Below are 25,550 nucleotides of genomic sequence, written 5' to 3' on the forward strand. Positions count from 1 at the left end.
ATATTCGTTGAAGATTCGATCGCCTTTGACAACCTCAAATTCTCCACCGAATGTCATATTAACCTTTAAAAATGCATCTTTTTTCAAAGCATTTTGAATTAGTGTCACAAAAAGGGTCTTATAGTCGATCAAAAATGGGGTAAGGTTCTTATGCTTGAGATTAGTAATCACTTCAGTCCGGATACGCGAATTAAAAGCCGATTCTGAATCATCCCAATGTACTCGATTAGAGGATGCCTCTTTCCGGCTAATCAGGCCTGCTCCTTTCTTCATCTCAAATTTCATCTGATTAAGAATGCTAGTAGATTTTATTTCCCACCCATAGTAGTAGTATTTTTCAGATCTTTTTTTATTCGTTTAGAAGCCTTATAACACTGTTCAAGTCTATCCTGCACTGTTTTCTCCTTGTATTCATCTATTATGAGGCTCAAAATAGATGCGATATATTTCATCAAATCAGCAAACATTTTTCAAAATTGCAGAAGCAGGTTCAACAATAACTGATTGACCGAAATGGAGAGCCAGAAAAATATTCCTCGAACAGTAAATTAGAAACAGCACTACCTAGCGGGGAAAACTTTGCGTTAGAAATAATGTGACCAAATATGAATATGAATAAAATGTGCTATTGAGACACATGTCTTATGGAATCATAGTATATCAGAAAACTGAATTTCTATGATGATATATTAGTCTGAAACACTATATTCACAGGAACAACACTAAAAATGTTGACAAAAATGTTGATCACGCTATTACAGTACCCAATTCGATAGCGACAAGTTGCATTACTGTATCTTTATCATGCAGCAAGTAAATGTTCTGTTTCTGTTTGAAATCTGTTTTTCTGTTAATCAGCTGTCGCCCCCTTACGAACGACAACTCTCAGAAGTTGAGATGTTGCGAGCTAAGGACTAACGAGGTCTCACCTTTTAACTTGTTATTCCTAACACGGTTGCAGAATCATCGCAGCTTCAACCATATAAATTCTCTCGAGAAAAATACTACAACATAAACATAAGCATGCATGGTGTGAAGCATGCGTGTGTATGTACGAAAAATGTGTGCATTATGTAATATTTGGGGACTCACAAACCAGTATAGCAGGACATCGACAGAAAATGACCACGTAGTCAAGTTGAAGATCAAACTCAACTTCAAAGTCAGATCATGAAATGGTGGAATGGAGGAATCAGTTTTCAGGTTGAAGTGTGGAAATATCTCCTTTTCAGTTGAATACACGCTTACGTCATATGGTATATTGGCTTGAATCTTGGATAATATTGGGTTTTAGGAAGAAGATAGTGATACATTTCAAATTGAAACATGTGTATTGCGACATGTAAAAGTTCATGTCGAGAATATATTTAGGTGTGAAAAATATGTCTTTTTCGCTGCAAAATGGTGTGTTGTGACTGTATACATTGTTTTGGAGAACTTCCAAACCCCGTTTAGCATGATTTTCGCTAAGAATGAACTTTGTATTCATTTTGACAGTTAAACCACACTCCACCGTCAGACACTGCAATATAGTGTTGAATTTCAAATGATTAGATTGTACTGCAATACGTGAAAGTTCTTGTTAGGCGAGCAAATGCATGTGTGAGAAACATCAATCTATTCTACTGCAAAATGGTATGACCCTACGCATCTCTTTTGGAAACTCCGCAAATCTCCGTCTAGCACAACCTAGGCGTTCAGTTTCAAGCTCAAACCAAACTGCTCTGTCAGATCTTGGAATGGTGGGGGAGAAACAGACCAAAGTGAGAACAAACCTACTTTTCAGTGGAAATCATATCAAAATCATCAAGTGTATGGCTTCAGATTTGTAATCAATAATGTTTCGAAAAGAAAAACGTAGTGTGACATTTTGAATTATTACATCATTTTTAAGCATGCGGAAGTTCATGTAGGGCATGCATATGTGTGAGAAATATCAGTCTGTTCTCCTGTAAAATGTCAAGTGTTGACACTACATGTCTACAAATCTCCGTCTAGCATGACATTGACGAAGAAGTCAATGTTAAATTTTAGTCATCATTTTTGATACATGAATGTATATATGACACGTCACATTTCACAAAAGATATTTTATTTTATAGCACTTATATCAATAACAGCACATGTTACACAAAAATATTATTTTCATTCTCTATCAGGAAGTAAAAACAACTTGTTACAAAAAAGTCTTTGACTTTTTTCTTGAATATGAGAAAATTTCTTTCATTATGGTTCATTTTTTCCTGATGGAAATCGTTTCTCCGTCTCGTTTAATGACAGTAAATTTCCTCATTTCTTGTTAGCAAATGGGAATGTACATGAACGTAGCTTAATATTTTGTAAAGATAAATGCATGGTAATGTGAAAAAAATTGTGTCTTGGAATGTTTTCTTACAAGATTCTCTGTATTTGAGATCGAAAATTAGTCTAATGAAGCGTTTTTGCCTTATAAAGATTCTATTTATTTCTGATGAGTGTCCCCAAATGGTAATATTTATATTAAGGTCAGAATACACTAGACCATAGTATATATTCAAGAGATTATGTCTCAAAAAATATAATTTCATTGTTAGGAAGGCAAAATACGTTTTTCAGAGAAGTGCACAAGTATTCGATGTGATTATTGAAAGACAATTCAGTTTGGAAACCTAGATTTATTTGGAAAGGGCGCTGATACTCACTTGAGAACTGGATAAATGTTGTTTTATTTCCATTATTTATTAAATGATTGTTTCTACACCAACATTCGAATTCATTGATTACTAGTTTCGTTTCATTTTCAATTTCATTCAGATCTGGGGACGTCACAATGTTGTGTCATCGGCATACATGAAAACTCTACCCTCGAGAAAATCCTAGTATTTAGTTTCAAGGTTAAACCAAACTTCACCATAAGATTTGCCAACGTGTGGAAAAAAAGAGATCAAAGTGAGGCGATACCCACGTTTCAGTTGAAGTTACGTCAATATCATCCACTATTTTGGTTCAAATTGTAATGTAATCATATTTCAAGAAAAAATATAGTGTAGCATTTTGAATCATCATCAAGTATGCGGTACCTAGTTCATGTTAGACATGCATATGCGTGAGAAATGTCAGTATGTTCTCCTGTAAAATGTTATGTGTTGAGTCTACGCATCTGTTTTGGGGCAGATAATAACCTTGCATTCATTTCAAAGTCAAACCAAACTTGCCGGGTAAATCTGGCAATGACAGGTGAATGAATTTATTTTCGATCAAAGTGATGGCACATCCTACTTTTCAGTTATATTTACGCTGATGTCATATGCTGTGAAGGTCGAAACGGAATGCAAAAGCTACGTGCAATATCAAAATCGACAAGTTTTTGTCATACGAGACCAAGAAATACAGGCGCAAACTATAGAAAATCGGCTCATCAGAGCAGTTGTCTCTTTCGACAATTTTTAAATTCTAACCAAACCTCAAGATTTTTCCAAATCCTACTATATTTATTTCTTTTCCGAATATGTATTCTGTAATTCAATTTCACTCTCTTCAGTGTTTTCCGTACATAAAATAGACCTGAATAATAACCGTTCTTTCATTCGTCATCATGAATATAACATTGCACCAGATTCAGATCTTAAATTCCATTGGATAGTTACAAGCAACAAGAATTCACTCTCTGAACTCTCATTTCTTATCACTTGTGCTTTATTGGTTTGTTTCATGTTGAATCATTTGAATACATGCAATGAACTCTTCTCATTACTTATCTCTAATTATTTTATAACCTTTAACTTTGCAGTCCGACGCGGGCCTCAATAGTTCAATGAGGTTTCAAAGCGAAAATGTGAGATCAAATTTTGCTATAATAGGGAGAATTTCTGTCAATTGTTATATTTATCCAATTCGCCCTAACCATACCTTGGCACAGCTCAAGTTGATAATTTTCAGATTAAATCTTCACGAGATTCTTCAATATCATCTATAAAAATGCACGTTATTTAACTCCCTTCAGTTCACCCTACTTCGCTATCCATTAGAGATACCTGACGTCACACCTAACCATACCTTGGCACAGCTCAAGTTGATAATTTTCAGATTAATACTTCACGAGATTCTTCAATATTATCTATACAAATGCACGTTATTTAACTCTCTTCAGTTCACCCTACTTCGCTTCCCACTAGAGATGCCTGACGTCACAGCCAAGCCCACCTCCCAACTGGATGTCGATACCAACAGGCTGTGATCGTTGCGCTCTCGGAGAGGGCAGACGTTAGCACAGTCCTCGGCCGTCTGCGTGTCATCATCGATAGCGAGGCTAGAGCGATGCATTACGTCACAGCCTTTACTGTATCGATGGAGGTAAGGGCACACCGATGAATATGCATTACTCAGCCGAACGTCGTGGAGTGAACATCTCGCTCTCTTACCGTTGAACGGTTGCTGCTGCTGTGACGTCACACCACTACTAACTTGGCGGGCTCACGCCGATGGAACATTCATTACATGGAGGATCTTCGAAGTATGCAGACGTATGTTTGTACACAGACAAGCACATGATCATGTGACGTATGTAGAGGTCATTTCAATAATAATGTGACCCGAGACAGACTAAAATCTCAAGGTCAACCCCAAGGTTATGCGACTTTGAACATTGTTCGAAATAGCTGTGAAAATATGAAGTGTGAATGAAAGTCATTCAAAGTCAAATCCAAAACACTACCTCAAAGTCGCCTTATCCTTATTACCTTGTGACGTACGTTAAGGGTGTGACGTAGATCAAGGTCGAAGCCAACTCGATGCGTCGAACACAGGCGCTGCCCCCCCCCTCCCCACCACCACCACCATAACCAATTCCAACTCGATGTGTTGACAGAAGGCGATACAAGCAAACAGTGGTCGTTGAAACTTTACGGAGTGCAGACGTGTACGCTCTCTATCACGATGGATACCGTCCAAACTGGTGAAGAAGGACCGCTCATCAGTCGATGGATCTTCGTGGTATTCAGACGTATGTTTATTCTGTACAAACAGGTACAGAGTACACATGAAGGACAATATCAAACCCTGACTTTACAATGTATGCAATCTAGTTTCCTAATCTCAAAGTTGAATTCCATGTTCAAGGTCATGAACATAAATGAAGGATGTTAACCCCGTACCGTGCATTCCCACACACCAACCAAATGTAATTACGTCACTATGTCACACACTCACACACACACACAAAATTTCAAATGAAAAAAAAATTCTGAACGATTCATGCACCAGACACTTCAAGGTCACATCGCCTTGATGTTACTAAACAATAAAAAAAGCAATTAATACGTCATAGTGGCGGGGGGGAGGCCCAGAACCGGAAAAAAAATTTTGAACGATCCATACACCAGACAAAAAAAGCAGGGGTAGGTCTGAACGATCCATACACTACACCCTTCAAGGTCACATCACCTTGACTTCACCAAACAACAACCAATAAAAAAGCAATTAATACGTCATAGTGGTGGGGGGAGGCCGAGAATCAGCTGTAAACAACTACTCATGCTTTGTCTGATTGTGGAACATGTCTGATCGTGGATCATTCTCCCCTACTCTTATTCAGAAAATTGTCTGAGCAACCTGATTTCGTTGAAATATATATGTCATTTCAAAGTTTCGGGGTGTGGACCATCGGAGGTAGTCCGTTCCTGACTTTGTAGCAAAACAACTGACTCCTGCATGAAAGCTCATCAAAGCAATTTGTTTGTTCAGTCAATTACCAGAATTTGGTTGATTTTGAATAATCACTTGAAAAGTTATCAAAGAATAACATTTTTCATTTTGTAACTTTGAGGACCCGTAACTTGGTACCGATGAATTTTAGGGACAAAACGTAAATGAATATAGAGGAACAATAGAGACACTAACAAGTTTTCAAAAAACGTGCAATATATTCAAGCTAGTTCAAGTACTAATCAACAGAGAACTACATATCCAAAAAATATATTCATTTGCAACTGACGAGTGTTCGGTTTCAACTTTTTCGGTTTTCTGTTTCATGTATCACATCAAGAGTGTCATATTTTAATTTCACAGATAACCATCAACCACTGGAATATTCCAAGAAGTTTGGATCACTTAGGAGGTTGGTATAACCCTAAAATCGTCGACTACTTTGCTCAATATGCCGATCTTCTTTTCAACCTATTTGGAAATAGGGTAAAAACTTGGATAACTGTCAACGAACCACACTCCGTATGTATGCGATTAGTGGGTCGTTTACGAAACATATATAACACAATTCCGAGTGGTGTCGCTGAGTACATTTGTGGTCACAATTTCTTGAAGATACACAGTGCAATATGGAATATCTACCAGACGAAATATAAAAAGTCACAACAAGGTAATTGATACCAGATAACTTTCTCATGACCTGAATATTCTATAGCTGTTTATTTTTTGTGTTATTTTTGTGATTGGCTTGTAGGTGATGTTGATGTTCATGGGTTTGAAGATATTTGTTAGTTTATTGGTTTGGTGACCTACGTATGTGAATGCAGTTCATCGTTGTGTTGTTTTACCTGTTGGAGTAGTTTGATACTAGTTCTGTATTTTTTGTTTGATTCTATTTTCTAATTTATCTATTGTCTTTTGGGTGTACCCGTTCTCGTTCACCATTTGGTATATGATTTTCCTTTCCTTATTCCGGGCTTCATTGCTGAGTAGTATCCTTAACATTCCTAATATGAATGCGTTATAGGTATCCATTTTGTGTGATGGTGGGTGGTTTGAACTTGCGGGTATGGTGGAGCTTGTTTGTGTAGGTTTCCTGTATATGGCCATTTGAAATTATGTTTTGTTGTGGTTATTGTTTCGATTTGTTTTCTTCCTCTATGCTGGAAATCATTTTTTGGTTTATTTTGTTAATTTCCTTTGTCAATTGTTCTATTCTTATTCTTTCGTTTTGTGATATGTACAGGCCATCGTTAACGTATCTGAACCATTCTCCTTTTTCATCATTTGTTTTTATAATTGTTGAGATTTCCTCATCTACGCTTTGCAGGTATATTACGAATATAATGCAGATGTTATAGATGTGTATTTCCTTTTATACGCCGATGATCTAAAACTATACTGCCTCATTGAGAACATAGATGATTGTGTGAACCTCTCAGCAAACGTAGGACGGATTGTAGAATGGTGTTATCGAAATAACTTGTCACTGAACCCAGATAAATGTAAGGTCATGTCCTACAGTTTGAAAACGAATATGTTGATCTTTGATAATTCAATAGAAAACGTTTGAGACCTGGTGAGACCAGAAACATTTACTGATCTTGGCGTTACATTTGACACTGCACTATCATTTAATAGGCATATCGATAATGTTGTAACCTCCTCCTGTCATTTGTACGGATTAATTGCACGTAACAGTAGTGATTTCAAAGAAACTTCGACCTTAAAAACTTTATTCTATGCTTTCATAAGATCAAAGTTAGAATACGCGTCAGTTGTGTGGAGCCCCTTTTATCAATATCACATTGATAGAATAGAAGCAATTCAACGACGATTTTTTAAACTGCTAAGCTTAAAAAGCGATGGCATTTATCCTCCAATAGGAACAACCCACTCTGAATTGCTACAAAAGCATAACTTTTGCAGTCTCGAAAAAAAGCGTGAATATTATAGTGTTGCACTAACCTATGAAATTATCAAAAGCATAGTTGACTGCCCAACATTACTGGAAAAGTTTAATATTTGCATTCCTAGAATCAGTTCCAGACACCCGAGTACTTTCTATATAAAAACATCTCGCACAAATGTTCTGGAGAATTCTCCAATCCATACCATGTGTAAAGTGACAAATTCTGTTAGCGATAATTTAGATATATTTAGTTGCAAATTGTCAAATATAAAATCCCACTTCCTAAAATAATTGTTTTGTCACCTATAATAAATATAAAATGTGTAGTCTTTATAGTCACTTGTTTGTATTGTTTGTAGTGTTTGTAGACTTTACAGTCACTTGTTTGTGATGTATTTATTATACTCTGTTATTTCCTGCTCTGTAATTGGGCTACGTCCTGTAGAGTATTGTATTACAAATGAATAAATAATGCTAGATAGTGGGGATCCCGTCGCTAGTCCATCTGTTTGTTCACACATTTTTCCTTCGGGTTCGAAATAGTTTTGGTTGAGTATTGTATTTAGGCTGCATTCCATCTGGTTAATGTAGGTCGTACCTATGTTCAGGTGTTTTAGTTTATCTGATATACTTTCGTTGATCGGTATATTGGAGTACATGTTTTTTATGTCGAATGAGAATAGTTTATTGTTCGTTCTGACATTTGTCGCTGAGATTCTGTCTGTGAGATCCATTGAATTTTTGACGCTGTCGTTGTTGTTCCTGTTGATTTTGGTTTTATTTCATCGGCTATGATTTTTGAAATTTTGTATGAAGGCGCTTTAGTGAAAATGATAACCGGTCTTATAGGTTTATTTTCCTTTTGTATTTTTATCTGTGCATTGAGTTCTGGTGATCTTGGGTAGTTGACTGTGTATCTGTTCAATGTTTTGTCGTTGAAGATCTGTTTGTTGGATTTTATTAGGCTACTACTTTTTTTCCAATTTTGTGGTTGGGTCATGGTTCATCATACTAAAATCGTTTTCTGTTATGTAGTTGTTCGCTTTCATACTTCAATCAATCAATCTACTCAAAGTGCAGTTCAAAACTGCAGCTATCGAAAGCGCTGGCATATATAGTCTATTTCAAAAGAGTGTAGAGTAATAAATCATGAAGTGTCATAAAATTTGCCTGAATTTCGTTGTCGTCCATGGGCGTAGGCAAATCTTAGGATTATTAAACTTAATAATTAAAGTAAATTAAAAATTACAGACATAGATAATAATAAAAGGCCATTTTTGGGAAGTAATTTGGTCTAAAACTAAGTACCTACATGTATTTAGGTAAGTAAAATTTCTTAAAAAAAGATTAAGATTAATTTTAGTGGTTCTTGTAAACTTATTTAATATGCAATTTGGGTTCATATACTTGAGCATGATTTCTCAAAAAAGGGTTAACACTTAGTTCCGAGGTGCCATGTCATTATAATAATCCCTTTTTGACCCTGCCCACCAATCATGCAATACCTATTAAACCCAGGTAATTAAGAAAAAGGGTTTAAATATATTGTAATGGTGTCTTAAACATTCGAGTTATAATAGTAATTGTTACTACACCAATTAAACGTACAGTGATATTGTGATATAGAAATAGTGAAAAAGTTATAAAATGGGGACATTTACTCCAAAGAAAAGAAGTGTAAAAAATTCTCCGCTATCTGTTTGCGAAAAAGTTATAATTTTAAATGTATATGATTGCATAAAACACGATCACCCTAGTTTGTCTGTGCAAGAAAGTGTTGAGCGATGTGCCCGAATGACTGGAATTGGACAGTCCACGATTTTTAAATTATTGCGAGAAAGAAAGATATCAGGCCAGGTAAGTCCATGCAAGAGAAAATCAGGAAGACCAATAAAAATCTTAGATGAAGACACCAAATGTGACATTCGAAGAAAAGTTCATTCGTTTTATTTTAAAAAGGAAATACCCACTCTTGAAAAAATATTTATCGAGATAAGCCAAGATAACGATATTCCTTTGATATCCAGAAAACTTTTATGGAAAACTTTAAAAAGTATGAATTTTGCCTGGGAAAAGCACAATCGAAAGGCACTATTACTGAAAAGTGATGAAATTGTTTGCTGGAGACGAAAATATTTGACAACTATAAAGCAGTACCGCAGAGAGCAAAAGAAAATTTTTTATCTTGATGAGACGTGGATAAACGAAGGTTATATAGTTAAAAAAAATGTGGCAAGATAAAAATACAACAAGTTCTCGCCAAGCTTTCATAGAAGGCCTTTCGACGGGTATTAAAGTGCCTTCGGGAAAAGGGAAGAGGCTTATAATTGCTCACATTGGAAGCGAAGACGGATTTTTAAAAGAAGGTTTGTTAAGCTTTGAGTCGTGCCGGACGGGAGATTATCATGAGGACATGAATTCGGATGTCTTCGAAGACTACTTTGGGGAAATGTTAAAATTTCTTTCAGCTGATTCGGTCGTGGTTATGGATAATGCAAGCTACCATTCAAGGCGCTTAGAGAAGGTACCAACTTCAGCTTGGAGAAAGCAAGAAATTATCAACTGGCTGTCAAAAAAAGGTATTCAGTTTGAGACGAATTCAGTAAAGAAGGAACTACTAGCCATAGTAAAACAACATAAATCTCGCTTCATGAAATATGCCGTAGAAGATATAGCAGAAAAGTATAAAGTAACTGTGCTGCGCCTACCGCCATATCATTGCGAATTAAATCCTATAGAACTTATACGAGCACAAGTTAAAGGATATGTTGCAAGGCACAATACCACATTTAAAATGAAAGATGTCAAGGTATTGTTTGATCAAGCCATTATGGAAATCACATCAGAAAACTGGCAAAAAGCAATCCAGCATGTTTTAAAAGAGGAAGATAAAATGTGGGAACTGGACAACTTGGTCGATCAGGTGGTTGACCCTATAATTATAACACCAGGGGATGATGACAGTTCTTCGGATGAAGACTATACTGATGTAGAATAATTTAATTGAATTGTAAATATACTGTAGCGGGATAAGCAATCTGGACAGAGACCAGTGTATCAGTGACAGTGACACTTTTGCTTAGGTTAGGGTTTAGAATTAAGGGTAGTCTGAATAATTATTTTCTCGGAAGGTTCTCGAAAATTGTACCTAGTAATCTCTAGAACATTCAATTAGGGTATAAATAGAGTGTTGTTAAACGTTAAGGGAAGTTCACAGTTTTAGTATTGTTCAAGTGTCAAATTGTAATAACGTATCCAGTAAAGTTCTTGTCGTTTTTGTGAATAAATTGATTTAAAGTCCCCACAAGTGTTTCAATACGTAAAGTTCGTTCGTGTGTGTTTGTGAGTATTTCCCGATTTCGGTTCGTATATATTTTATTGTTACATTTTATATTTTTTTAATAACACTGTTCTGCTGTATTAAATTTTTATTTCCTTTAATATAATTTTTATGAATGCATATTCTTTTGGCAATTATCCCACTAGCGCGCCTCTGGCTCAGTATTTATCCGTCGATAACAATGGACAAATCCCTTAAAACAGGGTGATACCTACCTGCTCTTTATGAAACGACATAATTTTGCAATGCGGACTAGGGAAGTGACAGAATTTATTGACGGATCACCCTGTAGCGCTTTTGAATACTTAATGAGATTTTATTACTCTACACTCTTTTGAAATAGACTATAATAAATAGAAGTTATGAAGCTTCAAATCCTTTTTGTAACATATGTATATATTTTGAATGATGCAACTAATTTTCCTTTATTTTCAGTATTTTAATATTAAAGGATTTGAAGTTTTATAACTTTTATTTAATTATCTGCGAGAGCTTTCGACAGCTGGTCGTACTGTCATCATCTAGGCTCTACTCAAACTGAACGTGTCATTCTGTTGTTTGTCCTTTCATACGGTCAGATTGCCTCAATGTAGGTACTCTAGGTAAATTTGCCTGTATTTGGAATACATCAGGTAATATTCTTTGTGTTGGATCTTCTCTAGATTTACTGTTTCTGGGAGTGTGTATTGATTTGTTTAATGTATTGAATGTTGTGTTTTGATTTGTACTTGTTCCTCGATAAGTGATTCATGACTGTTAAATTTATGGATGTTTAAGTTCTCCCAAGTGTCCAAGCGGTTTCCCTTATTGACTTGTTTTATGAGTTTTATGTTCTCTGGTGGGGGGAAATTATGTTTATTTTGTATGGCGTGTGTTGCGAGGTTTGATTTATATACTATTGGGTTTATGTATGCCTTTTTGTACCCATCGTACCTTTGGATCAGTTTTTTCTTGGTTTGGCCGATATATTTGTTGCAGTCCGAGCATTGTATACTGTATATCCCGTTATGGCTTTTGTCTTCTTCTTTTTCATAGTTCTTTATTTTTTGTGTTATTTTCGTGTTAGTCTGTTAGTTTTTTAGTTTGGTCTCCTACGTACATAAATGCTGTCCATCGTTGTGCAGTCCCCAACAGACACAACAACACAACAGAGTCTTCTTCACTTGTCATTCCACTCTGCGAGCACCTATCTCCATGAATTATCTCAATTATGCATCCAAAGTGGCTTCCACCACGCTTCATCAATAGCTCACTTTTTGATCTGTCTTTTTTTCATACCATGTAGAGCGAGGAAGCCACAATCCATTTATAACAGGATTGTTTCTGAATATTACTCAATACCTCACATTTACAAAGTGTCGTATAAAATTAAAAATATTCACAAATATTTCGTATGCATGAATTCTGGAAGGACCTTAGAAGTAGAAAGGAAAATTTAATTCCACTATCTTAATAGTATAGTTGAAGTAAACTATATTGTTCACGACTAAATTTGGTGACACTTTCAAAGGCCAAAAAAACCAATACATAGGAATGAATCGGCAATGAACTAGTCCACGTGAATTGTAGACTTGGCGGTTCGTATTGGATAATTTTTACTAAACGAGTTTTATGATTGTCTGAAGAGTCATAAAATTGAATTATAAGTCATTACGATGACGAATAGAAATCGGGAATGCGGGGATGGTTATCGCCGTCGTGTTCAGTTCAGGAACTGATCGCGATTTGAGTGTCAAAATTCGGTATTGGTACAGTTATAATTAATTGGGAAATTTTTGTTATCTGTTTGAAATATGCCGTCTATGGACAAGTAATAACGATTATGATAACAACGCAGACTTTTTCCAGTGTAGTGATTCCAATAGCGATGGTGAACAATGCGAAAAAGAGATACTAGTGGATAAGATTCATATGCATTTGAATATTGAAACACAGCGAGTATATTTCAATGTATATAAGAATCTACATCTCAGCTTCGGTTTTGGTGAAAACAAACTATTACAAGCACCATCAGATTTGATCGAAATTCCTTTCTCAACTCTACGTAAAATACTCAAAAACAAACCTTATGAACGCAAAACATGATGTGATACAGGATTACCAAAACCTCTAGATGTTCATCTAATAATATAATTGAAAAAAACAATATACGACTGTTACAAAAGCAATGAGATTCTTACAATTGAAATCATAAGGAAGAAATTGAATACTTCCGGCCATAACGTGAGCTGCTGTGAAAAAACTCTTCAGAAATAGATAAAGAAACTAGGATTTAGATTTGAAATAATGAACAAACGTCAAGCAGTTATGGAAAGCAGAAGAATAGTGGAATTGCCTGACAAATACTCAGAACAAATAACTAAATATAGATAAAAACAACGGCAAATTTTCTATTTGGCGAAACTTGGTATGACACTCACGACACAGTAACGAAAGGGTGGACTGTTGGTTCGAAAATGTGTACGCCTAACTAATCATTGTGCATTGCGGAGGAATTAAAGGATGGGTTCCAAATTTGAAATGATGTGGAAAAATAATTTGAAGAAGTTCGAAAAAGTATATCCCGAGTGGTTTTGTTGATATTATCAACTCACCAAAAATAAAGATCGATTTTTCAATTGTAGTTGACAAATGAATATATTATTAGATTTCATCGACCAGTTTGGGATCATAACTCATCAATTCTCATCAGGAATGTATTAAGCTTTTGAGCGACATTGAATAATTGAAAAAAATAAGAGAAAATCAACTCTTCCCAACCATAATGTCAGTCAAAATACCTACCATTATTTAAAACTCAATAAGATTATTCCGAAGATCAGATTGTAAGTTTTATTTGGTATAGAAGTGAAATCGCGAACTTTTTCATAAATTAACGATAGTCAAATTACCCTAATACTTGTTTTTCAGGAAGACTGGGTATAGCGCTGAGTTTGCAGAGCTACTTGCCAATGACTGATTCTGAAGATGATAAAAAAGCTGTGGAAAGAGCTCTTGTGTCTGCGGTGAGTACAGGTGGCAAACATTAGTTTGCGTGTTTTTATACCATTTATAAAACCTCATATTAATGAGGTTAGATGTAAGAAATGAATACATGCTTCGAGGAGAGTGGATTTAACAGTGCAAAAAATTAATAAATATTCATATGTATGCTCTGAAGATGAAATGAATAGTAAATGTTTCATAGTTAATTACCATTGATTAGAATGAGATAGGTATAACCTCAATCGTTTATTAAATCATATTCATTTATTATATTTAATTGAATTTATTTCATTACCAACTATATTTGATTCATATTTCACTCGGAAATAAATTTGAAATTCATAATTATTTTTGATTTCATTTATTACAGTTTGAATCTACCACTACACTTTTACTAGAGTCTGTAAACTAACCTGTCTATTAATTCACTTTTTTTCCAGTTACTTTTAAATTACGGCATGCAAGCCAACGTTTTAATGTTACAACATTGTTATCCTTTACAGTTGCAAATTTTAGTTCTGCTCCAGTAACACCTTCTTCTGTTAAAAACATTTTTTTTTAATTGTACTTTACCATATGTTTTTATATGAGGATTAGGCAGTGTTTGTCCCTACCGAACTACTAGCACTGCTAGTGAGTGATTTTTCGTACTCAAGGAAAAAGGTTCATTCCGTTAGCATAAAGATTGGGTGCTCAAGATTCGATTAAGTCAACGAGGGCTGTTTTTGCCTGGTCCAGATTGGCGAAGGTTCTATCGGTGAGAAAGTAATTGAAAAGATGGTAGTCGTTTGGCAATAGGTCTGGGAAGTGTGATAGGCGAGGCAGAAATTCGATGCTCAATTCGTTCAATTTTCAAACAGTGATTGGTGAAACGTGAAGACAGGCGTTGTCGTGGAGGAAGATCGAACCTCTTCTGTTGAACAGTGTCGGCAGCTGCTGGTATTTTCTGGTGGAGTTTTGCTTTTGAAAATGCCTGGGTGGCTCATCTTCAACACCTGTCCTAAACGTCTCCTCCTGTTGTAGAAGATCCACTTTGCATCACCGGTGATAATACGATCCTAAAAAGGATCGTTTTGTTTGCGCAAAAGCAAAGAAGAACCGACCTCAAAATGTAACAACTTCTGCCGGTGGTTCAAATCGTATGACACCCACTTTTCGAAGCTTTTTGACCAATACGTTTTAAACTATCAAACACCGTATGGGAGCGGACATCCAGTTTTAAGCCAACTCACACACTGTTTGTGATGAGTAAGTCTCCGCCACTTATGGTGCAATTTCCTGGTGGCCGAAGGGTTTATAGAAAACGGAACAAGCGAAGCTCTCTGGCTTACAGAGACAGGCTTGTCTGGCTATCTGTGGTGCCATCAATACCATCCATCAGCGGCCATGGATATCCTTCCAGATCTACCTCCTCTCCACATTCTTCTGGAGAGAGAGGCTAGATGGACTGCATACAGACGTATGCACATTGCCAACTGCACAAATCAATTTAATGCAGAGTGCAACAGACTGTTGGTTGACACTGAAAGTCACAGAATTCTGGAAATTACCTCTGACTTTATGCCTCCAACTGTCAACTACGAACTACGTTATAAAGTACTATTCCCGAGTAGAGAGGACACAGATGGATCAAAAACACTTTCTGGTTCTGGTGCAGGTGTTTTTAGTCGCAGACCCAGGACAGAGATATCTACCTGCCTAGTTACGTATGCGACTGTATTCCAAGCGAAAATTTACGCTATCAAATTGTGTGCGGAGAGATTGGATAAATCCAACCTCATACACAAGTCAATAAAAATATTCTTGGACAGTCAAGCGGCATTGGAAGCTCTTGGCTCCTACCAAACAACGTCTAAATTGGTAGCAAATTGCCAAAAACGACTCTCCTCGATAGGAAAACTCAACAGATTGACTCTGGTCTAGATTCCTGGCCATACTGGCCTGGAAGGCAATGAAGCTGCTGACTCCCTTGCAAAACAGGGTGCTGCAAGCAGCTTCATCGGACCACAACCTGACATTGGCCTCGCTTCAGGCTTTGCCAAACAAACATTGAACACCTGGATGGCAAGAAGATTTATGGACTTCTGGCAGAATCTTCCAGGATTGGCTCACTCACCCTTCGAAGCTTAATACCAAACAGTTGTTGGACTACAGTGGGGATGAATTATGATGTCTAACAGGCCTTTTTACAGGTCACTGTCATTTGAATCATCATATGCAGAGACTCGAGCTGTCTGAAGACAGTGTGTTGCTTCTGTTTAAAAAATGAAGAAACAACAGAGCATATAATTTGTGCCTGCCCCGCTGAGGGCCAAATCAGGTATTTAGAGTTCGGCAGAGCCATACTATCTGACCTGAAAGACCACTCACCATGCAAACTAATCAGCTTCATTGAAAAGCTGGGTTTATTTGGTCGAGTGTGAAGAGGTGTGAGCCACAATAAACCCTTGCGGGGGACGGTGGAGAGTCGAATAGAACTCACTTCAGACCTAACCTAACGTAACCCAAGTCTCCGCCAGATACCTCAAATTCTCGTCCCGGATTACAGTAGATCGACCACTTCGGGTTAATCTTCGAAGCTGAAAACTCCGGAACGAAATTTCACAAACCAATTTCGAAGAGTGCGTTCATTAGCAGTATCATTGCCAAATGCTTGGACATTTTTCGGCAGAACTTTTGTTTAATTTGGATTCGTAGAGAAAAATTGGCCTAAAATTGCTCAACGAAATCATATATAGTAATAAGCCGAAAAGAGGCAAATAATAAAATTTTAGGAAAAAATTGCCAGCATAATTGTATAGAGTACAAAATTCTCTATCTTTATACATAGTAGAATAAATATTTATTGAGATGAGAAACTACAAAAACACACGACATTGAAAAGGACAAATCTTCTGAATGGACCCAATAAATACAAAAGCCGAGTTGTAGGAAAATTAAAATTGGCGCAGTATGTTTTGCAGAAGGTGGTGCACATGAGATGAATTGGGACCACGTCAAAATTCTAATAACAGAAACCAACGAAACGAACAGAAAACTGAAATTTACGGCTGATATAATGGAATGGAATGGGAATGAAAGTAAAAATATAGAATCATGTTCAATCAGCTTTGTTCAAACAAAGCTGAACGGGTAAAATTGCATGCATATTATTTCGGAAGATATTGAATTGGTATTTTTGTACAATTCTGTGCAATTTGAAGTATTTTTACAATGATTCAAAGAAGGATCAGAGGTTTTGCCCGAAACCATATACAAAAGAAACATATTTACATTCAGTATCCATACATTTTTGTTGTCTGAAGTATATAAGCAACATTTTATAATACTAAGTGTTACCGGTGAGTTGTAAATATTCGTATCAGAATCTAATTCGAACGCAAATTCTGGTTGAATTTAGTAATTTGCCCTTCATATTTGATTCATTTCCAAAAGATTTTCGATTTCAGGCAAGTCGCTGCCCATAAATGGCAAGAATAAATTTTATTGTCTTCGTACTTGTGATAAGGTTTTCTGATTGGTTTTTTGAAATTTTGGTACTTCCATTTGAGGTACCTAATCATTCAAAATTTAATTTTTTTTTTTTTAGTTTCGATGGTTTTGCGATCCAATCGTTTTTGGAGATCATCCAGAAATGATGGTTGAGAGAATTGATCGATATAGTAGAGAACAAGGATTCGCAGAATCTCGTTTACCGAAATTCACAGAAGAAGAGAAAAGACAGCTGAAAGGTTCTTTCGACTTTATTGGAATCAACAACTATATTACGCTAAGAGTGAAAGCACTTAATGACACTGTGGACGAGAAACCGACTTTTCAAAATGATTTCGCATTTGTAGAAGAAAGGGAGAAAATTAACCATGATTACAAAAAGACAATCCAGGTGAGTCAGATAGACATAAACAATGCTATTTTCACTCATGGAATACAAATCTAAATCACTATTGCGATTCAGAAATACTTTTCTTGAATCGCTATGCATTTCTGAAATACTATTTGAAGTCCAGTCGAACGTCATAGGAAAAGCTGGTATAAAATGATCTTCACAAGGTAAATCAGCTGTAAAACGAGTGCATGCAGCTTTCTCTTGAATTTTTTGCTAATATATTTCATTTTCATATTTTTTGTAGACGTATTCAGATGGATTTGGAGACATGCTCAGATGGGTACATGAAACTTATGAATTACCCGAAATATTCATAGCAGAACAAGGTTATTCCAATTCAAGGAGCATAAATGATGTAGACAGAGTGTTCTACTTGCAGGTATAATGACATTTCAAGTATATTTGTCTATTAGGATACGCCTTTTATATATATATATATATATATATATATATATATATATATATATATATATATATATATATATGAATAGATAAGTACTCTTTGATCATTCCCATATTGATGTCAATTTAAGAGCCACCGGTATACAGCTGTTTCAGCCTATTGGGCATCGTCAGTACCGGGCAGGCGGTCCTCGATTGAAGACAAAATGAGAAAAAACCAAGAAAGTACTTGATAAAAATAGCTGCGTAAACGCAAGCGAAACACAAGTGGAACCACCTATTGGTGTGACACCCAAGTTAACTTGCCAAGTTTTTATGTCAGTGTTGGTGGTTTGACCAATCAACCGACAACTGCAGTGGCAGAAATTTGGGAAGCTAACCTGAAATGCCATCGGAAAACGAATCCACATGTTTCTAGAAATGATATGAAATCTAGAAAGGTTAATGCAGTCAAGCTGCTGGAAAATAATTCCATGAAATTTAAAAAATGAATAGATAAGTACTCTTTGATCATTTCCATATTGATTTCAATTTAGGAGCCACCGGTATACAGCTGTTTCAGCCTATTGGGCATCGTCAGTACCGGGCAGGCGGTCCTCGATTGAAGACAAAATGAGAAAAACCAAGAAAGTACTTGATGGAAATAGCTGCGTAAACGCAAGCGAAATATAAGTGGAACCACCTATTGGTGTGACACCCAAGTTAACTTGCCAAGTTTTTATGTCAGTGTTGGTGGTTTGACCAATCAACCGACAACTGCGGTGGCAGAAATTTGGGAAGCTAACCTGAAATGTCATCGGAAAACGATTCCAGATGTTTCTAGAAATGATATGAAATCTAGAAAGGTTAATGCAGTCAAGCTGCTGGAAAATAATTCCATGAAATTCAAAAAATGAATTGATAAGTACTCTTTGATCATTCCCATATTGATTTCAATTTAAGAGCCACCGGTATACAGCTGTTTCAGCCTATTGGGCATCGTCAGTACCGGGCAGGCGGTCCTCGATTGAAGACAAAATGAGAAAAACCAAGAAAGTACTTGGTAAAAATAGCTGCGTAAACGCAAGCGAAACATAAGTGGAATCACCTATTGGTGTGACACCCAAGTGAACTTGCCAAGTTTTTATGTCAGTGTTGGCTCCTGTTGTAGTCAACAACAGGAGCCAACCGCTGATGAGGCCGATAGGCAGAAACACGTGTCCGCGGTTTGCCCCCCTTTTTGGAGTATTGTGTCCACTAATTGTTTGATTTTTGACTTGTATCATATACACTCGATAAAATCTCTTTCTGTATTTATATCCTGGACCCGGATGTCACGCAGGTAGCTATAGCTGCCTACGTGGTCATGTTAGATGTAGCCTGGGAATTCTAGGTCTTCTAACTGGAACTACAAATGTGCGGTTGGCTCCTGTTGTTGACTCCGTGAGTATGTGTTGTTTTCTGCTTTCGGCAAACAAGTGTTGCCCATCTTTACACTTGGCTGCACCACGCTGATGAGGACAATAGCCAGAAACACGTGTACGCGTTTTGCCCCGCTTTTTGGAGTGTTGTGTCCACTAAATGTTCAAAACCATACACATTCCTAGAAAAAATCTAACACAAAGAATAGTACCTGATGCAGTACAAATGCAGGCAAATTTACCTAAAGTACCTGAAATACCTGAGTTGAGACATTCGGACAGTATGAAGAGGCAGACGACAGGATGACAAGTTCAGTTTTAGAAGTGCCTAGAAGATGACAGTACGACCAGCTGTCGAAAGCGCTCGCAGATAATTAATAGAAGATATAAAGCTTCAAATCCTTTTTGTGAAATTCGAATATTGAAATACTGAAAATAAAGAAAAATTAGGTGCACCATTCAAAAACAAAATTAAATATATATACAGGGTGTCCCTGGACTTCCTCTTTTCCTCTCAGGAATGTATAGATGGGGTCAAAATATCACCAGTACTTCATATAACTTTTTTTCCTAAAATCCTTCGTTACCAAGTAACGGGCCCTCGAAGTTACAAAATGAAAAATGTTTTTCTTTGATAACTTTTCAAGTGAATATTCAAAATCATCCAAATTTTGGTAATTGACTAAACAAATGAATTCCTTCGATGAGCTTTCATGCAGGAGTCAGTTGTTTTGCTACAAAGTCAGGAACGGACTACCCCCGATGGTCCACACCCCAAAACTTTGAAATGACAGATATTTTTCAATATGTTTCAACAAATTAAGGTTACTTGGACAATTTTATGAATAAAAGTACTCGTGTGGAAAGTCGATCGGAGCAACGAGTCTTGATAAAAATGTAGTTTCACTCTACGACATCAAACCCTCTCGTCCACCATTATTTGAAATGAATAATTATCAAAGCAGAAATAATAATGATAACGTTAATTCAACAACATTTATCCTGAGATGTCTACCATTATTCGAAAATATTAGTTTTTAAGGAAAATGGAAATGATAGGTAAAATGTTCGTAACGAATTTTTATAATGCAAACACGTTTAACTAACGAAACTCAAGAGCCTCAAGAGCAAACAGAAATAAAAAATCCGCTACAGAAACTGCTCGATATGACCACCTTCTCTCTCTATACATTTTCTTAGTCTGCGAAGACACCCTCTCTGTACTTGAAATAGCATTCCAGGGTCGTTTCGTATGGCTTCACAATGTAATGTTATTCTATTCAACAATGCATGTCTTGTGTGAATAGGTGTAGCGTAAACAAGGCTTTTCAGATGCCCCCACAGAAAGAAATCCAATGGATTTAAATCCGGAGACCGCGATGGCCATGAATATGGCCCACCTCTACCAATCCATCTATTGTGGAAAATATGGTTCAGATGGTCACGCACAATCAAACTAAAATGAGGAGGAGCGCCATCATGCATAAACCACATATCTCTTCGGGTTTGCAATGGAACATGTTCCAAAAGTCCATTCAAATCGTTCTGAATGAACTCCAAATAACGTTCTCCATTCAATCGGTCCTGTAGAACGAATGGTCCTATAAGATGGTTTCCTATGATACCAGCCCAAACATTCACGTTGAATTTCCGTTGGTGTTTGGTTTGCAATATCCCATGGGGATTTTCTTCGGCCCATATATGGAGATTATGAGAGTTGATAACTCCATCTCTACTGAAACCTGCTTCATCAGTGAATAAAACTCGATTAATAAAAGTCATATCCTCTCTTTGCCTATCCATGAACCAATTGGCATATTCCAGTCGTGCTGGAAAATCTTGAGGTGTCATGGCACGTACTTTCTGGATGTGAAATGGGTGGAGCAGTTGTTCCCTAATTATTCTATGAATAGTGGACTTGGATGTATGGAACTGTTCTGATAGATTTCTGATGCTCATTGAAGGATCATCAGCGACGGCTTTCAAAATATTTTCCTCCAATACAACGGTACGTACACTCCTAGGAGCACCCTCACCACCTCGTTTTGGCAAAACTGTACCTACAATAATATCGAAATAAAACAACGTGCTCAAATTAATTATCAATTATTACATACCTGTCTCCCTCAAGCTGCGATCGACACGCTCGAATGTTTCTCTTGACGGTACCGTTCGATTGGGAAAATGCTCGGAATACAGACGACGAGCTTCTGCAGCATTATATAATGCTCGTCCATAAAATACATGCATATCTGCATATTCATTGAATGTAAACTGTTCGGCCATATCAAAAAAATTCAAAATATCCTATAGAATATTGACAATACAATGATAGTCATATGACAACGCACCACTCAACAAAACAAAATCGCATTCCAGTTTCTCATTTTCTATCAAAACTTTCTAAAAGGTTTTTTTGTCAACATCTGTGAGAGAAATGGAACATAATTATTTCCTGGATATTTTTCACCTGATCATGTGCAGCCGTTTTTGTAGTTCATTCGTTTGCTTTTTATTAGTATAGTAAATATTTTTTCCGATGTGCGTTTTTTCAGCTAAATTCAGATTCGTGTTAAAGAATTTCTCCCATAAAATTATAATTATCAGTGAAACTCCTCAACAGTTTAGCTGTGAAGAAGAATTTGAAACATTCGAATGTTGAGTTTCATGAGATTCAGATAACTGATCAACACGAAACGTGATTATTCCACACGTATTATGTACATACAAAATATGGAATGAATTCGATATTTCATAGTAGAGTAGCTTGTTAGTTTAAAAACACCACGAATCTACAGAACTTGAACTTTCTTTTGAAAAAATATCTGCTATCACAATTGTGACTTAAACTTCCATATAGGTACTGTACTTTTTGTTTACGACTTCATTTTAGCATACTTTGTATTATTCCTGTTATAAATGTTGTTGAATTAACGTTATCATTATTATTTCTGCTTTGATAATTATTCATTTCAAATAATGGTGGACGAGCGGGTTTGATGTCGTCGAGTAGAACTACATTTTTATCAAGACTCGTTGCTCCGATCGACTTTCCACACGAGTACTTTTATTCATAAAATTGTCCAAGTAACCTTATTTTGTTGAAAAATATTGAAAAATATCTGTCATTTCAAAGTTTTGGGGTGTGGACCATCGGGGGTAGTCCGTTCCTGACTTTGTAGCAAAACAACTGACTCCTGCATGAAAGTTCATCGACGGAATTCATTTGTTTAGTCAATTACCAAAATTTGGATGATTTTGAATATTCACTTGAAAAGTTATCAAAGAAAAACATTTTTCTTTTTGTAACTTCGAGGGCCCGTAACTTGGTTACGAAGACTTTTAGGAAAAAAAGTTATATGAAGTACTGGTGATATTTTGACCCCATCTATACATTCCCGAGAGGAAAAGAGGAAGTCCAGGGACACCCTGTATATATATATATATATGTATATATATATATATATATATATATATATATATATATATATATATATATATATATATATATATATATATATATATATATATATATATATATATTTCAATATTGAATTCTACAAAAAGGATTTAAAGCTTTATATCTTCTATTAATTATCTGCGAGCGCTTTCGACAGTTGGTGGTACTGTCATCTTCTGGCACTCCTCAAACAAAGAGTTTGAGGAGTGCCAGAGTGTCAGTTGAAAAGCTGAAATGAAAATTATCTTGAGAAAATAAAATCTAAAGTATATTTTTTCACTCCACAGACTATTTTGAAGCAATTGTGGAAGTCCATCAATGAAGATAAAATTAATATCACGGGATATACGGTGTGGACTTTGCTGGACGACTTTGAATGGGTTACAGGCTACGCGTTAGTATTGTGGTTTTATTTTATCTATCTATCTATTCTTTCATTCAAAGCTGAAAAAGAACAAAACAATTTCAAACAAAATCTCAAGATCAAAATTAAAATCAATCAGTAAGGTTCCTATCATTGGGATCAACTATTATGACAACTGTATTGAAAAAATGAATAATCAGTGAAATGAATTGTTTTCATCACTATCAGATTTAGGAATTATGTCAACTTTAACGATATCACAACTTTAAGAAATATAAGATTTTAGTTTCGAATTTTTTCTGAGTATTTTTAAGTACGACTTTATTTTTGCAGCTTTCCCCTTTTGAATTCATGAATTTTCACAACTAGTTTAAAATATATTGGTTGTATTAAACCACAAGTATACTTTTGAGATCAATAGTTGGTAATTTTCTAAATAATTACTGTTTTGGTATTGGTATTGATAATTTAGATAACATTCTGTTATTTCAGGTAAATATCGCAGGTACCAAAAGCACATATACCTAGTATTTCATTGTATATTTGAGAATTTGTTCATTAAAATTACTTCAGTTACTTTAAAATAGTCTAACAAACCTAAACCGATCGTAACAAATGAAAATCTTAGTGGAAATTAGACAAAAGCTATTTTCTTTATCCTGTAATCTATTGATTCTATAATTCCGGGAGGTAGAAATTCTTTTTTGGAAGTTTCCTTCTTTTTTTAGATCTTTTTTAGATGTGAAAAATGTTGAATTGTTTTTAAGATAGTTGCAAACTACTAAACCCCATTTTTTTCAGTTAATTGTTGATAATATTTGCAATTTTTACAAGCCTCATTTGAATTTTTTCAAATATCATCTACATGCTATTCTAAATCGAAAGACGCCACTTTCATATTTTTCGGAGGCGGAGAAGAAAGTTTCACCTGAAAGGTACTTGTTGACCAGAGTATTAGAAATGAAGACATCTCGCCTTCCTTTCCAAAAATTTCATGAGTAGAAAAATCTAATTTGTAAAACATCACCAAAATGTCTGTACTATGTTTTTTACGAATTAATTTTTGACAATATTTCTATTTAGTTTCCAACAATCAAGAATGTTTTTTGATTCGAAATTTTCTTTATTTATTACAGAGAAGCGATGGGCCTGTACGACGTGGACTTCAGTGATCCAGAAAGACCAAGAACTGCGAAGGATTCAGCACGATTTTACCAGAAAGTGGTAGCTCAAAAAAGTTTGAGTGGATTAGTGTGATTGAATAATCCAATAGAAAAGTACTCTAGTGCTCACCCGCCTTAAATATACTTGGAAATGCTTCAAAGTTGTTTTGGATGGGCTTTGCCTGTATTCGAAGGGAATTCAAAAAAATGTCACCGAAAAATAAACTTCTGAACCTGTCACAGTATATAGTAAATATTTAATTGTTTGCACAATTTCTCAATGCACAATTTTGGAAATAAATTTACTAATATGGAAGAAAACTGTACATTTTTTTTTCATCAAACAAAAACCATTGAAATACACGGAAGAAAAATATTTTTGAAACAACTATATGACATGCTCAAGGTGCATTATAACATGCTCAAGATTGCCCCTTTTCTCTCATGCAGAACTACGACTTTGTAGGTCTATACATGTTTAATTTTCTTTAATCAATTTATGTGTTCAATTTATTGTTTTTCACTCATTTTTACTGCCCTGAAGAAGCTTTCCATTAGAAGCGAAAGCTTGGCAAAGTAGAGCAGAGTCTTGATTTTTTGACTGAGAGACCCCGTTTATCCATTTTACTGTACATTTCTTCAGTCGTTAAGATTATCTTTATAACTATATATGTACAGTGTGTCAATTTGAAAACTTCCCACCCTCAATATCTCCCTTCCAGTACATAATATGAAAAAATGGTCAGACAGGTCAACTTTATTTGCAAGGGGGACACTCTGAATGAATATTTTCAACCCTCGGGGTTCAACCCCCTAGGAGGGGTGGATGTTACCCTCAGAATTTCAAATGGAAAGGGGGGTCAAGTGGCACATCATTTTGAAGGGCATTCAATTCGCTTGCCGACGGTGCCCTCATTTATTATTTTCCGATCAGCAGTATCCGAAAATGTAGTTCT

At 35.8% G+C, this 25,550-nt stretch overlaps 1 protein-coding gene across 2 annotated transcripts in view; it reads left to right on the forward strand.

Annotated features, from left to right (window-relative positions):
* LOC111514969 (myrosinase 1) overlaps positions 1 to 24,915 on the forward strand; it is a 66,424-nt gene extending 41,509 nt beyond the window's left edge. Inside the window, exons 3-8 of one of the 2 annotated variants that reach the window (XM_074183619.1) lie at positions 6,046 to 6,352; positions 13,845 to 13,939; positions 17,509 to 17,802; positions 18,050 to 18,184; positions 23,355 to 23,461; positions 24,568 to 24,915. In XM_074183619.1, the coding sequence (XP_074039720.1) occupies positions 6,046 to 6,352; positions 13,845 to 13,939; positions 17,509 to 17,802; positions 18,050 to 18,184; positions 23,355 to 23,461; positions 24,568 to 24,688 (1,059 nt within the window). In that variant the 3' untranslated portion in view covers positions 24,689 to 24,915. The remainder of the gene's footprint in view (positions 1 to 6,045; positions 6,353 to 13,844; positions 13,940 to 17,508; positions 17,803 to 18,049; positions 18,185 to 23,354; positions 23,462 to 24,567) is intronic. The other variant, XM_074183620.1, reaches the window with a different exon arrangement.
* Positions 24,916 to 25,550: the final 635 nt, after the last annotated feature.

Source organism: Leptinotarsa decemlineata, unplaced genomic scaffold (assembly GCF_025532065.1).
Source record: "Leptinotarsa decemlineata unplaced genomic scaffold, Ldec_3_MD MMD2_tig00026340_RagTag_RagTag, whole genome shotgun sequence".
NCBI classification, from domain to species: domain Eukaryota; kingdom Metazoa; phylum Arthropoda; class Insecta; order Coleoptera; family Chrysomelidae; genus Leptinotarsa; species Leptinotarsa decemlineata.